Source organism: Misgurnus anguillicaudatus, chromosome 14 (assembly GCF_027580225.2).
Source record: "Misgurnus anguillicaudatus chromosome 14, ASM2758022v2, whole genome shotgun sequence".
Lineage (NCBI taxonomy): Eukaryota > Metazoa > Chordata > Actinopteri > Cypriniformes > Cobitidae > Misgurnus > Misgurnus anguillicaudatus.
The window spans coordinates 19,859,205-19,876,492 of NC_073350.2; the positions used below are offsets into that span (position 1 = coordinate 19,859,205).

A 17,288-nucleotide genomic window follows, 5' to 3' on the forward strand; every position below is an offset into this window, starting at 1 on the left:
TGTCTTTGGCCCTCGGCCTGTTGGAAAGCGAGGGAGGTGGCTGTAGAGAACGCAGGCCAGACAAGGAGTTTTGTTTTGGCGGGGTCTGGGACAAGAATGCTGGCGGACCAGACATAATATTTAGATTGCTATTAAGTCTTTGCCGTGTGAGATAGTGTAGCACGCTGTGGCTTTTAGGAACAGCGTGCACCAGACATACTCGGGTGGGGAACCAGCTGGCCCCCTTCTCCTTCTCGTCTTTAACACCCTCCCAACCCCGGACCCCCTCCTCTTTTCCAAACGAATAGACATGAAGGAAAAAAGCAATCCCGAATTCAGCAAGTTTGAGGGGAAAATATGCCAGGAGAGCATCTCGCCAAGATTAATTCGCCCGGTGACAGAGGTTGCAACAGCGTTGCTCGGGACGGTAATAATTACAAATGGAAGTAACCGGGGGAATTGCAGAGATGTTGAAAGATAACAAAAACATGCTGAAATTAGCCATTTGCTTCCATTTGATTTGGCTGGCACCCCTACATTTTATTCTCCTATGAGCTTAACAGTGGCTTGCCCCCCTCGTGTAGTCAAGTGTGGCACAGAGTGTGCCTTGTGTTTTATGGCTTGCCACGTTAATGTCAGGGCACCACCAGAGATTGAGATCTCTGGGGCACATGCCCTGCCAGCTGGCGTTGGTTCAGGATGGGGCGAGAGGGTGGGGGCTTTTGAGGTGTGATAAGGAGAGACGCAGGTTTGGATGCTTTCCTAAGGAGCTCTCATCAGTCAACACAGGGCTTACGCTATTCATCGGAACAGATATAAGGAACACCAATAAACAACTTTATAAACAAACCTGGCTTTTTAAAGCACCTTTTGTGTTTGAATGGAGTTTAAGGATTTAATGCACAGAGAGCTCACAAAGCTATTCGCACAAAAATTTAATCTCTAGCTCTTTTTTTTATCTCTCTTTTATTCAATCTTTCTGAGGTTTCATAATCCAATTTTTTTTAAATGCATACAGTAAATGCACTAAAAATCTCTCTCTTTCTTTCTCAGCCATGTGTCCCACTGACCTGCAGCAGTTGTGGAAGGACGTGGCAGGCATTCAGAGCACAGAGGAGGTCATGAAACATGAGGGCCTCGATCTGACCACCAACAGCTCCAATTCTACCTCATACTCGGCCTCCAAGGTCTCACCTCAGATCCCCCATCATCCTTTGCCAAATGGACAGAACTCTGTGCACACTCCAAAGAGAGACAGGTGAGCACTCGAATACACATACAGGCAATCTTACACAGTACACCTGCTACCTGGCTTGAGTTTTGAATGATTCCTTGCCATTTCATGCGAAAATATTGCGAACATGGTGTTCGTTACGTCAAAGCATTGCGTTACCAGCAGAAATACTGATTAAAAAATGTATACCTTGAATGCACTATAATTCATTTTGTGTGCCTAAATGCAAAATGCATTAAAATATTGCAACCAATCCAGAGTTAAGTATCACCAAGAGTCAAATGCAAGTAAAAATTTGCACTGGTCAGTAACTGGTTGGTATCTAATTACATAACAATATTCCATGAAATGTTTTAAGGTCTGTACTGTCAGATACTAATAATAATTAGCTATTTTGTGCTTGTGTCATTTCAACAGAACATTGTGTGTAAACAGCAGGACTGACACATCTGTGTAATTTTAATTTAAGTGTGTGTGTCGAGTGGATGAAAGTCCACTGTGATGGTGTAGCTGAAAGAGACCCAGGGCATTACTGTAATCCTCATGATTTTTTTTCCTTTTCTTAGAGCAAGACTCTTTGAGTGGATCTCGTCCTTCACCAAGGAGTCCAGTGACGATCATCTCACGCCTTACTCCAAAAGCGCTCCCCTCCAGAGCTCCCAGTGAGTAATCATACACACATGTATACACTCATGTTTGTCTACCATGATAGGGACTTTCCACAAATCCTGCTTTTACTTAGACATTATTTAGTACCAGGGTTCCCACAGGTCCCTGAAATCCTTGAAAGTTTGTGAATCTGGGAAAAAAATTCAAGGCCTTGGAAGTTTTTGAAAATATACATACATAGATACAGGTCATTGAAAGTGCTTGATTCTATTTTGTTCAAGAAGTTTTCTGGAAAAAAATTCATATTATTTTCTGTGTAGTGTAGGATAACAAAATAAAAATTCTAGATTTTTTAAGCGCACGTGCTAAACTGATACTTTTAAATGCTTATATCTTCTGGATGTGAATGTTGATTCATACCAAAATGCTTTTTTTGCATAGTTGTGTATGACAAGACGCTGCATCTCCATTGCCATACTTCCTGCGTCCCTGTAGCAGCAACTTTGGCAGTATTTTAGATAGCGATATACTTCCTGATTCCCGCGTCACCCTGTCTTTGTTGTTAAGCCTCACCATTGGTTGAATTTGATATAAACATTCAGACGCACTTACCCCTGGAGGCGTCCCCAAAGTGTCACTGCAACGACGCAGCGCGAGTTCCCTCAAAAGGGAACTGTAACAATGTATCTTAAAAGGTAACACAATGTAACCTTGCTCTCACTTAAAAAGTGTCCCCACATTTACTCCTTGAATTTGGACCTGGAAAGTCCTTGAAAGGTCCATGAATTTGAAGTTAACTAAAGGTGTGGGAACCTGTAGTATGTTTTCTTCTTCTGGGGACCATTGGTTAATTCAGATGTTACTGTGTTTATTGAGGTCATTGCGATGTTTCTCCTTGAACCAGTATGTTTAGTTTTATGTTTCACTTTAGTATTTAGATTACCTAACAGGTGACCCAAACTGTATTATTATACAAACACGCACGTCATCGTTTTTGTCCAGCTCCAAAAAACACACACCCAAGCTTGACGAGTAACAAACGATAGGAAAAGTGCTCCCTCTATCATGTTTGCATTTAACACTGTTCTCCCTGTCTTGGCCTAACACATTTACACACAAACAGACACACACACACACGCATGCACAACTCAGAAGGGAAGAAAAACTGTGTGGTGAGGCTAATGCATGGCACATGTGGACAGTGTGGTTGCCAGTAGTTTGTAATGTCTAGAGGCTGAGCAGCTTCTGAATTGCATTGGCCGGCCACTGCCAGCACATCTGATGAGGAGGAGGAGGGAGCGCGTGTGCGCTCCACGTCGGGAGGCCCTCATCTGTGAGCAAGCTGCTTTATATTAAGCAGCGCTCTGATGTGGATTTGGGAAGAGTTCCCCAGACCTTCAACCACTACAGGCAGCACCTCCCCCCCCAACCCCCTGCCCATGCTTAGCAGCCGTCAGACGCATGACGAAGGATTCTGCGGTCCCTGCCCTTCTACATGCAAGCAGTGGCGGTTGGCCAGGCCCGAAATGAAAAATAGCTGGATGATATAGATGCTGGCAGGGGTTCGAGGCCTGATCTGTTATGGGTCTCAACAGAAGCCGGGCCAGGGAGACCCGCTCCAGACTGCTCGGGCCACGGTGCACACACAGTGGCTGTATCTCAAACTAAACAAGAGCTAAGAGTTTATCCCCGGGCCCCATCAGCGGGCCCTGTCAGCACGTCTTTAGCCACCTTATCCATTCTCCCGCCGAGAGAGACGCGTAGAAACGTTACCGAGAAACATCTCTGCAATTAGACGGCAGCGTGTTGATCCTGGCTGCGTTCGAGGACATTCGAACCTGTGATAAAGCACGAGATGCTCTTATTAGAAGCCTGTCAGTCAGGTTATAGAAGAGCTGTCATTTTTACATTAACCAGATTCACTTAAACTGCATCTGTACAGAGCGTCCTAAAGGGGAGCTCACAGAACCAAATCAAAGCTATCGGCTTTCTCAAACTGGGAGCACTTGAGACCAGAATGTCTTTTTCCATTGCCTCACTGCTTTGTATTGGTTGCATGTGTGAGATCTTTACTAACTTAAAGCTTCAATAAGCTATCCAACTGAATGTTGATTTGATTAAGCAACAGGTGTCTAAATATTTAAGGTGCAATATGTGGTTGGATGTCCTTATTGTTTGCCTACAGAAATGTTCTCATCGTATCACCCATAAGATGCATAGTGCTTTACGACACACCAAAATCATTTTATCTGATGGATGTGTTATAGGTTCGGTAAGAAAGAATCGTTTATACAGTGGAGACACAAAACTAACCAACCTTTTCTCTCTCCCAGCTCGACCCACGAGGAACACACGGCCTCGCACCCGCTCTACGGACACGGCGAGTGCAAGTGGCCTGGCTGCGAGGCGCTCTGCGATGACATGGGCCAGTTCATCAAGTAAGTGACAGCTGTCCGTCACATCCACGTCACCTGATGCAATTACATCAACCCTGTTACACGTGTCAACCCCAAACCTCCCTCGGCAACAAAGCGTTCATCATTGCCTGCTGTGTCCCACAAACAAGCCTCTGTCTGTTAGATTTTCCTTCTGTCAATGTGCATTCATCCTTTTTTTGATGACCATGCATGACGCTTGCTAAGTAAAGGCCTTCTCTTGTGCTGAAGTGAGAGAGAGAGGGAAGAGAGAGCAGGCAATAAGAGAGCCAGTGGCTGACAGATGGGTTCAGGTGTGATGTTTGAACAGACAGGAGACCAGTGAATTCCACAGGGAGGTGGGGGGCAAGGTTATTGCCGAAAAGAGCGTGAGACATTTTCCAGCGCTGTGGGACTGCATGTGTATGAAAAAAGAAGGCTGATCGTGATAGACAGGTATTTTGGTCAGAGAACAACGTTGTAGTAAACTAGACTGCCCTCTATAGTCCTACAAGTGTCATATAATTGCTGTCTATGCGAAAACCTCTAAAATATTTTACTGTATGCATTTCTCAAAACTAGGGTCTCTGTATATTTACTTTTTAAACCTTTTAACAAGTACTATTATTATTTTTTAAATATGCACGTACTTTATTTAGATGCTTTGTTTAGAAATCAGCAACTGTTGTTATTAGCGACACCAGTGGTCGTTAAGTGAACTGCAGCCAGTGACTTGTTGCTCATGCACACACTCAAGTTTTTTCAGCAAAGCCATCCAATACAGAAACTTGATATATTGCAATATATAAAAGCATGTGTGTATATTTTTAAAGGGATAGTTCACCCAAAAATGAAAATAATGTCATTAATGACTCAACCTCCGTTCATCTTCGGAACACAGTTTAAGATGTTTTATATTTAGTCAGAGAGTTTGTTGACCTTCATTGAAAATCTATGTACGGTATACTGTCCATGTTAGAGCTGAAGATCTTTGCCCAAACCCGACGGGCTCGGGCGGGTTCGGGCTTCATTTCTAACATTTTACACGGGCTCGGGCCGGGCTCGGGCGTGCGTCCGGCTTTGTGAGGTAAATGAGCGGTCAAGTTCAATGCTGCTGGATGCACTATCAGTAGTGCAGGACCGCGCTGAATTCATTTACAGTGGATTTAATGATTTTCCTTATCAAAAACATGTAGCCTAATCTTGGTGAGTAGGTTTTTCAATGTATAACTAAATATGAATCGAGTCTTAAATACATAATTTGGACAGAGAATATAGACTAATGTTGGCAGTAATGGAGAGAAGTGCCTACGCAAATCCCGCGGAGCCTTTCTCTTAATTTCGTTATTGCCAAATACCCATCTTAATTCAGAATGTATTATCGTAATTTAATTTGTTAAGAAATAATAATTTTATTGGCATATTTATAGTGTATTGCAGAAGCCTATTTAGAATGAGATGTTACAATGTTACAGTTGACTTATTTTATTTCTGTGTTTCAAGTTCCAAGTGGCGTGTAGATTATTAGTCATGAATAAATAATATTAAAACCTGTGTAAATTACTCATTCTTGACAAAAGCTGTGTGTGTGCGCACATTTAAATAATGTCGGGCTGTAAACGGGTTCGGGCTTTTAAAAAGCTGTCAATCTAAATGTACGTTCGGGTTCGGGCTGCATTCTGTCGGGCTCCGGAGATTTCGGGTCTAACTTTTAAGGCCCGATTACAGCTATGTCCAGAAAGGTAATAAAAACATCATCAAAGTAGTCCATGTGACATCAGTGGGTCAGTTAGAATGTCTTGAAGCAACAAAAATACATTTTGGTCTAAAAATAACAAAAATTACGACTTTATTCAGCATTGTCTTCTCTTCCGGGTATGTTGTGAAGTCCATGCATGAGACTAAAGTAATGTATGAAGCAACTGACGTGTTATCTGGTGCGCCCCAGCTGTTTTTTTTTTTTTTGTGCCCGGGCTTCGTTTACAGTCTGAGGGAGTAAGTAAAACTTTGTAAGTTTGAAAAAAAAAACTTTGCAAACATGTCTGAGGATAACACGTCATCCGCGTCACTGCAGTCGCGTGGCTTTACTCTCGCACATGCGCTTCACAACAGACACAGAAAAGAAGACAATGCTGGATAAAGTCGTCATTTTTGTTATTTTTGGACCAAAATGTATTTTTGATGCTTCAACACATTCTAACTGACCCACTGATGTCACATGGACTACTTTGGTGCTGTTTTTATTACCTTTCTGGACATGGACAGTATACCGTACGTAGATTTTCAATGAAGGGTCAACAAGCTCCCGGACCAAACACAAAACATCCTAAACTGTGCTTCCGAAAGACGAACAGAGTTTTTACGAGTTTGGAACGACATGAGGGTGAGTCATTAATGACATTATTTTCATTTTTAGGTCTCATTGGTGTTATAAAGCCATTAACACATCAAAATTACAATAGCCCCCCCCAAAAAAATGTAAAAGTGCGTGGATATTTCTAAATTCATATAGTTACATTGTCCAAACATTATAAAATGTCCAAAAAATTTTACTACTGTAGGTCACATATAACTTATGAGTAACCATAGCAACACATGTTCGTTCTCTTCCTGGTGACCTGTCCCGTACTGTATAGTAAGTGTATATCTGGTCAGGTAACTCTTCACCGCTGTCAGATGCCGATTAGTCCCACAATTCCCTCTCTCCATCCCTCAGCACACCACTGCTGGTTAAAGCAAATTGTTTTCACGCTTCATTAGTAGTTTACTTAATTAGCTCATTTACAATTAGAAGCCTTTGTTTCTTGGATACAAGCAAAGACATCAAAAAGTGTCTCCCTCCCTTCCTCTATCTCCGCTCTCCCTCTTTCCCCAGCCTTCTTTCTTCTCGCCATCTCTTCTTTTGCACGTGTTTGCCAGTTTGTGGTCTTTAGGGATGCTGGGAGGGTGAGAGGAGATAAAGAGAGGAAGAGATCAGACAGGGAAGGCGATGTAAACAGTCCCATTGTCTCTGTGTGTTAAAATAATGAGACTTCACAGTGGAAAGTCCTGACATGTTGGGCTGTCACAGGGGTGCGAGACGCAGTGTTGGTACTGCCGCCAACCCAGCGGGCTTGCAACACATTTGCTCTGTTTTAAACCCTCCGTAGGCAGCGTTTTAAAGCATCATAGACTCTATTGAAAGGTAGGGAACTTAATTATGTTGTCTCCTAAGAATTATTGTCTGATGTAAGACACTGTATTTATTAAAGAGACGTCCCACAATGCATTGTAGCAAGTTCGATTAAGAGAAATGGCTGTTTAAATGTTTATCATATTTACTACGGTATACATAAAGTGTGTATGCCGTCAGCCTATGTGTAGCTTGTCGGGTTACCGTGACCGTCACATATTTGTGTTAGATCATCTACTGATTCCAGGCCTGCGTTTCCTCAGGGGGTCCTTTGTATTGACAGGCCGGAAAGATGTGTATGTAAATTTCCTCCGGTCGTCCCTGGCGACGGAGTGGGGAGCACGCTCGGTGCACGCGGGTGGGAGCGGGAAGGCGCGTATGATGGCCGCTGACACACACATCAAAGAGTGGGAGAGTCTGGGAAAGTTTTAAGAGAAAAGCTGTTGTTTGGTTGCACGGTGTCTCGTTTCACATAGCCTCAGGGCAAGCGGAGACGAGTGGAGGGGGGTAAGAGATAAGAAGGGATCGGGATGGTGGAATGACAGATATTGGAGTCAGTATCATGCACAATGGCCTAGTAAGAACACAGTTTAGTCATCATCACAGACAGGAAGAGAAGAGATCCGCGCTGCTCTCTCTCCTTTTGGTCTTTTTCTATAGCCCAACTAGCCACCTGCCACATGGTAGGAAGTAAAGCCCACACAAAATCTCTGCAGAAACAGCTATTACATACATATACATGCATAGTTGTTTAATAAAGCAATAAGCCCCAAGAAGTTTACCAGTGCATTTTATAACAGCTAAGGGGCGTTGTTAGGCTTCGCGGGGCTTATTGCTTTTATAAAACGGTTACTTCATATGCATAGCAGGATTTCATGCAATAAAACACAAATAAGTTGTAATTATATTAGTACAAATATTACTCTTCCACCAAACAAAGTAGTTAATCAGAATCAAGTGTGGCTGCAACAGAGCGTAGTTATCAAGCAACACAGATGCAGCAAAGACACAAATGTGATTATTTTCATAAATCAACGTTCCTCTTATTTATACATTAAAATTTATATTGTGCAACTGTTGAAGATGATCAAATATGCTTGAAAGCATGCTTTTTAAATTTTTTTTTAAAAAAGTTGCCACCCAGTTTTAGTTTAATGCCTTCCAGAAACATTTTTTTTTTAAATAAACATAAAATATATCAAATGAAAGAACAGACCCTCCGCTTTCCAACAACAACAAAAAAACTTTCATCCTACCTTCATTCGTTCACTTATCACCTCTCAAATTTTCAGCTAAAAGCGGAGATCATTCAATTTTTGTGAAGAACTTTTGTAAGAGATCAGATTCAGAGCCTGATCAAAACTTACACGTTGTTTTCAGTGTTGAGTGAATGCGTCAGTGTTTATAAGATCGCCACTTAGTGGATAATAGCGGAAATATGGATTTGAGGTAGAAACTCCTCAGGAAACGTTTTCTATTTATTGACGAGATGACTCAACAATATTTATTGACATTTATCTGGATATCGCCATTAATTATGCAATTGTAGAAAAATTTAAAATATGATTAAAGACTGTGGTGTTTATTTTAATAAATCAGTACCTAGCAACAGTGGTGCAGTGATACTTATGTAATGCGGTCTGAACCGTGGGGTTACCGGGGTATTTTATAACGGCTTAGAGCGGGTTTCAACCAATCAGAATAAAGGACCCGAACTGCCTGTTTTTTAATATATATTTTGATAATAAGATAATCATTTTGTGTCCCTGTCTCTGAAATCCAGACTTAATAATCTAATTGTGAAATTTTGATTTGATTTAACTTTGATTTCAATCACTGACTCAGTCAATATTAAAGATATCAAGATTATATTTGCACTGAATGTTCTTTACATTATATAGGATGATTTTTTTATGCAGAAAACAGTAAATCACAAAAAAAATTAATTTAGCTTGTTGTTCACAGACTGGGTCACATTTACCACATCCTCTCTTTTTGTCTTTCTTTTTTGTAAAGTAGTGTGAGAATGATAAAATGCTCATTTAATCGCTCTCTCACTCTCTCTCTTTCTGTGTCACACACCCTCCCTCGCCCTTAGCTCTTTAATGATGTTCAATTTTTTTCCGGCATGCCAAGACGACATGTGTTAGAATACTCAAGCCCTTTGTCGGGGCCAGTTGATGACTCTTTTTTTTTAACCGACCGTTGTAAATGCTCCTCAAATCCCTTTCGGGGTGCGGGGAGTAAACACTGCCTCATTGTCGAGTCTCTCGGAAAAAAACCCTGCTACTGTTTATTATGATCTGTAAAACTTGTGGTCTGTTCCTTTATTCAGAACGAGAGGGACTGGGGGTGTAGGGACAGAGAGAAAGATGAGATCATGTTTTTGTTATTATCATCATGCGCTTGCGGGGAAAAAATGTCTATCTACGCCGGGATTAGGCGAGCGGGTGACATCATTGTTTTTGTTTAATTTCTCATGGAGAAAGAACGTGCACCCCAATTTTGCTTCAGTCGTAACGGTCATGCTTGGCAGTCATGTTGTGGAGACCAAGCGTGTTAAGATGTAAGTGTGTTGCAAGGCTTTTATTCACTTCTATATGTTGGTCTCCTGCAGTGCGGAGGACTTAACCTGGTGTTTCAACCCTGCAAATGAGGATACTGTTAAAACACGCAGAAATTCCCTGATGGATAAGTCTCTGGGATGAGATGGACTTAAGATATGTGGGGCGTGCTAATAATTTGTAGATCAGGGCAGGATTGATTCACCTTTGGAAGGAAGAAGAAAGATGATGTGTTTTGCATTTTAAGCTTGGATTTCCCCTTAATATGAAATAACCCTTAATCCACCTAACCTCGGGAAATATTTGCTTTATGAGGCTTACAGCTGTGATGAGTTCAGCTGAATAAGTGAGCATTGTGGCCCAATCGTGTTGTTGTTACTTACCCCTTGCTCCCCTGCTTATATCATATAAGGCTTTCTCATGACCCCTGAGTTATTATACCCCAGCAGGTGTGTGGTTTGGAGAGGATGGAGGGGTTTCTTACACACCTGTAGGGGTGCATGACATCTTTATGACATCATCATTTGGATACAGAAATGTTTGTATAAAAGCCTCAACGGGCTGATGGGGGTCTTGTACCACCCTGAATGGTTTATTTTTGCAATAATAACCTGCTGACTGTACATTATTCCAATTTACACATGACTGCATACTAAATATATAAATTGACATATTAATACGAATATTTAACATTTAAACATACAAATATCCTACGTTCTCTCATTGGCTCCTCTCATTCCCTTTTTCCCGTCTTTGGTTTCGCTTACCCTTTTGATTCTCATCCCTGCATCATCTGTTTTGTTTTGTTTGGGGGAGTTACAGTTTGCTTAAAAAAAACAAAACATGACTTGAATAACTCAGGGCAGAATCACCCATTTGAAGCAAGCGCTTGATGAGTAAAACAAATGATGTCATATCCAGGTGTTTTTTTTTCGACTCCCACTCAGGGTTCATGGCCTGCGGCACTTAGCTTTCTGACAAAAAACAAAACCGTTTCCAAAATAATATCCCACTCCAGCTGCGTTTCAACAGAATAGCCGAGACATTAGGACATAGAGAGCTAATTTGTAGAGACGTTTGAGGCTGAAGTCATTTTGATTTCAACTGAATGTTGGTAAACAAAATAAAACTGTTATTCGCAAATTAAATGGACTGGATTGGTTCAATACGTAACCATTTTTGGCATCTCCATTTCAAAAGACAATACGGTCACGTTAGTTCACATGACGCAGTCCTTCGACGTCTTTCATGTACTAATATTGTTTTAATTTTCTTACGAAAGGAAATCAAGTTTATACGCCTAGTGAAAAGTGTTTTTCGTATGGAAATCCACTATTGTTAGGGATTTCCTCAGAATGGGCCATTGTGGTCCTATTAAATGTTTCTCATTTGAAAATAAACAACTATCCGCGGTCGCATTTTGATGTAGTTGTTTGTTTATGTGAGGTCATGCTTGGCCGGGACGCTGCAACTAGATCTCTGCTGCCTCGGTGACCTCAGTATTTGTGTATGTATGTGCATGTTGTCAGGATGTGATGGTCTGGGCATGTAGTGCAAACACGTTAGCACACGCGGCACAAACTTCCTCCGTCTCCAAAGCAATCCCAGAAGGCCGAGCTGCAGCCGTAGCGCATGTTTGTAGGTGTCAGCTACATGGCTTGAGGCAGATGGTCCAAATCTGCTTACAGGTCTCCCTGTGGGAGTTTAGATAGGGTCACCTAGAATAGGTTTATTTGCACGTAGATTGATTTCGTGTTGCGGACCGCGTATTAGGATGCGCTGACCCGTCGCCGCATGTTTGCATTATTTAACAATTTTGATGTCTCTCTCGCAGGCACCTGAACAGCGAGCACGCCCTGGACGATCGCAGCACAGCCCAGTGCAGGGTCCAGATGCAGGTCGTTCAACAGCTGGAGATACAGGTGAGATGCGCGCACAGACGCAAAATCAACATTTCTGGAAAAATCTCGCAAAATCAACATTTCTCCAGAACTTTTAAAGCCACCTGACTACCTTTTTTTTTTAAATACTGCATGGTGCTGGAAGAAAATATATGTTTTTGTTTATTTACCAACACATTCATGCTTGAAATAGTCTTTGGGTGTAATTTCTGGCATTTTAACAATAAAACTACAACAAAAGATGCATATACATTTGGCAGACATACCTTGCATACAAGCCATACATCTTACCATTATCATTCACATTTTACGTCCACTCCTGTAATTTAAACCCATGACCTTGGTGTTACCACCACCATGCTTTACCAGTTAAGCTACAGGATCATTAAGGTACCAAAAACAAAGCTGGCACCACAAGGTTATCAGTTTTGCCACATTGTACAGTGCTGTTCTTGTAAACCGCTATGAATATATCAGCACTGTTTTAGTGTGCACGCCTTGTAATTGTGGCTCAGGTAATTGAGTCATCAGGATCCTAATGTGTAATAGATCAAAGATATCTCAAGTGCCCATATACGTGTTCGCAACATAGTAATACACATCGTAGGAAACTTAAAAGAGGGATTAAACATAGCCATTGTCTCCCTGATCCCTCCTATACTGCCTCATATACGGTACACACACACACAGCTGGCATGATTTTCTGCCCATTACATGTCACAAGAGTTGATAGAGATCACTGGAGCTTGTAATAGGAAAAGTGATGTAGAGTATGGGTGTGAGAGAAAAAGACAGAATATTTGTCTTTGATGGATCCCAATTAGAGAGTTTCTGAGCACCTCTCTCAATACTCCTGCCGTGGGCTTTCTGCGAGAACTGCAGGCTGCCTATGGCGTGCACACACGGAGGAGAAGGGTGGACATGGGAGGTGCCAGAGACCTCCTCTGCTCACTTAAGCTAGGAGTATAGTCTGTTTTTTAACGTATGGTCGAACGCACAGCCTTGCAAAGTATCGTTTATTTGACTTGTATGTTTACACAGACGTTCGACGCATGCGCATTGCGCCAAAATGCAATGCATTTCCTGGGCTACATACTTCTGCCATTACACCCTTATTGCCCCAAATGTATAGACCCAATTTAGTGCAAATTGTAGTCATTTTTCAATCCGCTAAATGCGATTTTAGCCCTGCGTAATTTTTAATGCTGGTTTAGTGATGGTCTACCATAACCATGCAGTAAAAAAATACTGGTCAACCCGTATGAAGCTTGCTGAGCAAAGAACTGAAGAAGCAAGTTGAGACAGCTGCGGGTGAGCAGCAATGCTGTTTTTAACTAGCTGTTTTTAATTTCATTTAAAAAGTTGGCTGGGAATGTTTAGACACACAAGTCATGCAGGATCTTAAGACCGTAAATGTTTTTGACCTTTAAATGCGCTATGTTTAGTGGCAGACCATGTTTTCTTCCATGTGGGTAATTTGTTTGGACACAAATGCTGTCACTAAAAAGTCTAGTGACTGGCAGAGGACTAGCAGACAGTGACAGGTCAGCGCAGATTAGGTCACACTAAAGCAAGCGTTACCTACGGGGTAAGTTGTCTTGGAGACCTACAGTATGCACGCACTTTAGTAACACTTGCTGAATTAAAACACTGATCGAGGAACTTTGCCACGCCTGCAGTGGTATAATTCTTGCAAATTATCAAGCTTTAAAACTCCTGTCCCTTAGTTGGGCACATTGGACCCTCCAGCTTAACATGGCCGAGCTATCAGTCGGCCTCTCATTCCTCTCATCTCGTCATTCCCAAAAATAACCCTAACCCTCACAACAACACTCTTTCTCAAAAAAATAAATAAATAAAACACTGCCCTGCCAGGCACATGCAGCAAGCTTTGATCGGCGTGATCAGGACAGAGCGTTTACACGCGCGTCCAGACCGATGCAGGGGAGATGAGAACTGACAAGAGAGTCATCGCATGTCTGAGCGTATTTCTTCTCTGCTCCATCTCCCTCTACCTCTGTCCTGTCACCTACTAAACAATCCCCCTTCCCAAAACCGGTCGCAAAGTGCCAATCCAGACCAACCAACCTGCTTCCTCTCTCAACAAACCAGCTCAGATTTTCCATTGATTTTATTGCTCTGCTGACCAGCACTGGGCAGCCCCTCATTAAACGCACATATCAACTAATGGGTGAATAAACAGTCTGGATCTGTTGATGACTTCAGCGACGCTAGGCACAGCCACAAAACACAAACACCAGAATATGGACTTGCGATTAATCTTTACAGCTAAAATCTGTTTAAGATCATAAGACCAGAAGGAACATAACTATGTACTGGTGAAAATTTTGAACCAACTTAGTATAGACGTACTTGAAAAAAAATGTTAAATCCTTTTTTTGCATTAACATAAAATTATTATTTCACATAATATAACTTCAGTCTCAGTGGGTGCTGTAAAAAATGTGTAAAGTGTATGGACCCAGTCTTGGTGGATTGTGAGTGAGCTGCCTCCAAATCCCCCCACCCACCCCTAAATAGGAAGCACCAGCCGCTCCAAAGCTTCCTGTAAATGGCAGTTAGGAAAGTCAAACAGGGACGAGTGTGGTTGCAGGGCAAGTATCTCAGAAAGAGATGCTGCTAGAAGAATGAAGAGAAAGATGTTTTCTCCCAGAGGTATCAAGGGCTGTGAAACGGCACCTCAACATCCCTGCGAGCCGACTTACTTAACAGGCAGAATGCCAAATTATCCTCTGAAGAGAGTCACTGCCTCAGCACTGTAAACTGCACATACACTGACAACACTACCAGCTTTATTGGCCTTACAAATAATTGTGTGTTTGTAATGAGAGAGATTTGGTGCATTGCAAAAAACCTACATAAAGATAATAAGAGAAAATATATGTAACCATGTCTGTGAAATCCAGGTTAAAGTCTCATAATCTAATAATGATATTTGGCGCATCAAAGGTTGACTTTTCTTTAATTTCAACCTTTGACATGATTTTACTTAGTCAATATTAAAAATATCAAGGTTATATTGTTTTTACATTATACTGTAAAATCAGTAAATAAAAAAAATAAAAAAATCAGACTTTAGCTAGGTTTTTACAGACTGGGTCACATACATACAGCTATAAAATGTTATATTAAACTAAAAGATGCACAATGGTATAATTATACATTTTCATAAAATAGTTACAAATACATTTATTTGTACACTATAGACCATTTCATCGGGTGCATGTGCTGTGATGCGATAAGCTTCTGGTCCGAACTCTACATCCGGTTTCTGTTTGTTTAATGTCTGACTAGTTGCTGAAACTGAACTCTTAAACAAATAACTCGTTGAAAATAACAAATGTTTTGGGTTCCTATGTAATCTACGTGTTGTTTATTTTGCTTGTTTTATAAATAAACTACTTTAAAAGGACTTTATTTATTCTTCGTAGACTTTACCGGAAGTTACGTGATGACCATGAAAGCCGTGTGTTTATGTTGTTACTGCTGAAACCATCTATAAAAATAAACATGTACTTAAATTAACTTGTACACTATAAAACTGATGCAATCAATGATAATTTTTTTATCTTATCATCAAAATAAGCTTTTTATATGTGTCATCAATTCATCACAAGATTTAAAATAAAAAGCTAAAATGATTTGATGACTTATACAGCGTAATTAATAATTTTTACTTAAAAAAATAGTGTACAAAATAAGTTAAATTGCATTATTACAATACTTCATTTATGGGAAAAATAACCCCCTTTAGAAGGCATCTACACTGTCAGAACAAAGGTTTAAACCTGTACCTATTTTGTAACTGGGGTGGTGCCCTTAAAGTTTCATTTTTTTACTTTTATAGGTATACAACACATTGAAATTTAAAATATTTTTTGCTAAAGACATATTGTATACCTTTAATGACCAATTAATAATTTTTAAATATTAGGGGTACAAAACATTTAACTGTACCTTTAAAGAAACACAATAGGTCCTTACGGTAGAGCAGTGCTTCTCAATTATTTTCTGGCACGCCCCCCCTAGGAAGAGGTAAACATTTCGCGCCCCCCCAACTCTCCGCCAAGACTGTAAATAGTATAATTTGTCTATAAAATTACACATCTGCAAAACATTGTATCCTTATTAACATTGAGAAAACACAAAAAGAAAACACAAAAAAATAAATATTGATCAACTTACAACAAAGAATAACTTTATTAACATTGTTTTTTAGTCTGTAACAGAAAAGACTAAATATAAAAAAATCAATCCTTATTTAAAGTATAATATTTTTTGACCATTTGATACTGAAAAATTAAACTAAATATAATCAATAAATAATAATTAAAAACACAAGCGGCTTATCAGCGTGATTGGGGTGTAATATCTTTAAAAATCACTTCCAGAAAAAGTATTTTCCCCGGGGTCTCGCGCGCCCCCCCTGGCGTCGCTTCGAGCCCCCCCTGGGGGTCCCGCCCCACTATTTGAGAAGCACTGCGGTAGAGTAATGTTTCCAAAAAGGTACAACATTGTGTAACGTTTTGTATACCTGTAAAAGCTACAAAACGGGACCTTTTGGGTACCACCCCAGCCACAGAATTTGATGGTAATTTTCCTGACAGTGCAGGATGACAAGGCTTTGATCGCCTTTCCTGGTTTATTTTGTTATAATGACCATCCAACCTGCATCTGACCGTATCTCTTAGTTACATATGAATAAATAATGTCACTTAAATACTGCCTGCCCATTGGTCTAATGTGTGTGTTCTGTGTGTTTGTTTATAGCTGGCCAAAGAGAGCGAGCGTCTGCAGGCCATGATGACCCACCTGCACATGCGTCCATCAGAGCCAAAGCATTTCAACCAACCTGTAAGTTCATCTCAGTCCCACTCAGTCAACCTGCCTATATTTTGTTATATAACGTGTCTCTGTAACATTAAATGTATTTGTAGCTATTGCATATTTAAAGTAAAAAAAAATAAAGTGTGATCGTAGTGTGTTAGGGACCAGTGAGCGCTCTCTGTTGGAGCTTAAAGGAATTGCTCTGTTCCTATCTTTGCGCGCGTGCGTGTGTGTGCGTGCATGGATCATGTTTCTGGAGAGCAACCAAACTCTATAGTTTCTTTGCAACCTGCTACCTGTCAGTGAGACTTATCCTGATCCTTAAGCTTCACAAAACGAATGAATCATTTATTCAAACATGCCTTTAAAACTCCTACAACTGAAGCATAACGGTGAAAATAGACTCTTAAAGACACACTTCGATTTCTCCTTGTAATTACCACAGCCGGCCTATTTTGCTGCCCGCTTTAGAAGAGATTAAGGGTATGAGCGCTTGTGTACGCAAAACATAAGCACATCTGAATGCACTTGCGTTTATATCATTGCACACAGTATAAATGATGGGAC

At 40.8% G+C, this 17,288-nt stretch overlaps 1 protein-coding gene across 3 annotated transcripts in view; it reads left to right on the forward strand.

Annotated features, from left to right (window-relative positions):
* Positions 1-17,288, forward strand: part of foxp4 (forkhead box P4) — a 135,192-nt gene that overhangs the window by 96,675 nt on the left and 21,229 nt on the right. For all 3 annotated transcript variants that reach the window (XM_055183435.2, XM_055183436.2, XM_055183434.2), the window contains exons 7-11: positions 1,033-1,237; positions 1,780-1,875; positions 4,156-4,260; positions 11,807-11,894; positions 16,665-16,748. In XM_055183435.2, coding sequence (XP_055039410.2) covers positions 1,033-1,237; positions 1,780-1,875; positions 4,156-4,260; positions 11,807-11,894; positions 16,665-16,748 — 578 coding nt within the window. The remainder of the gene's footprint in view (positions 1-1,032; positions 1,238-1,779; positions 1,876-4,155; positions 4,261-11,806; positions 11,895-16,664; positions 16,749-17,288) is intronic.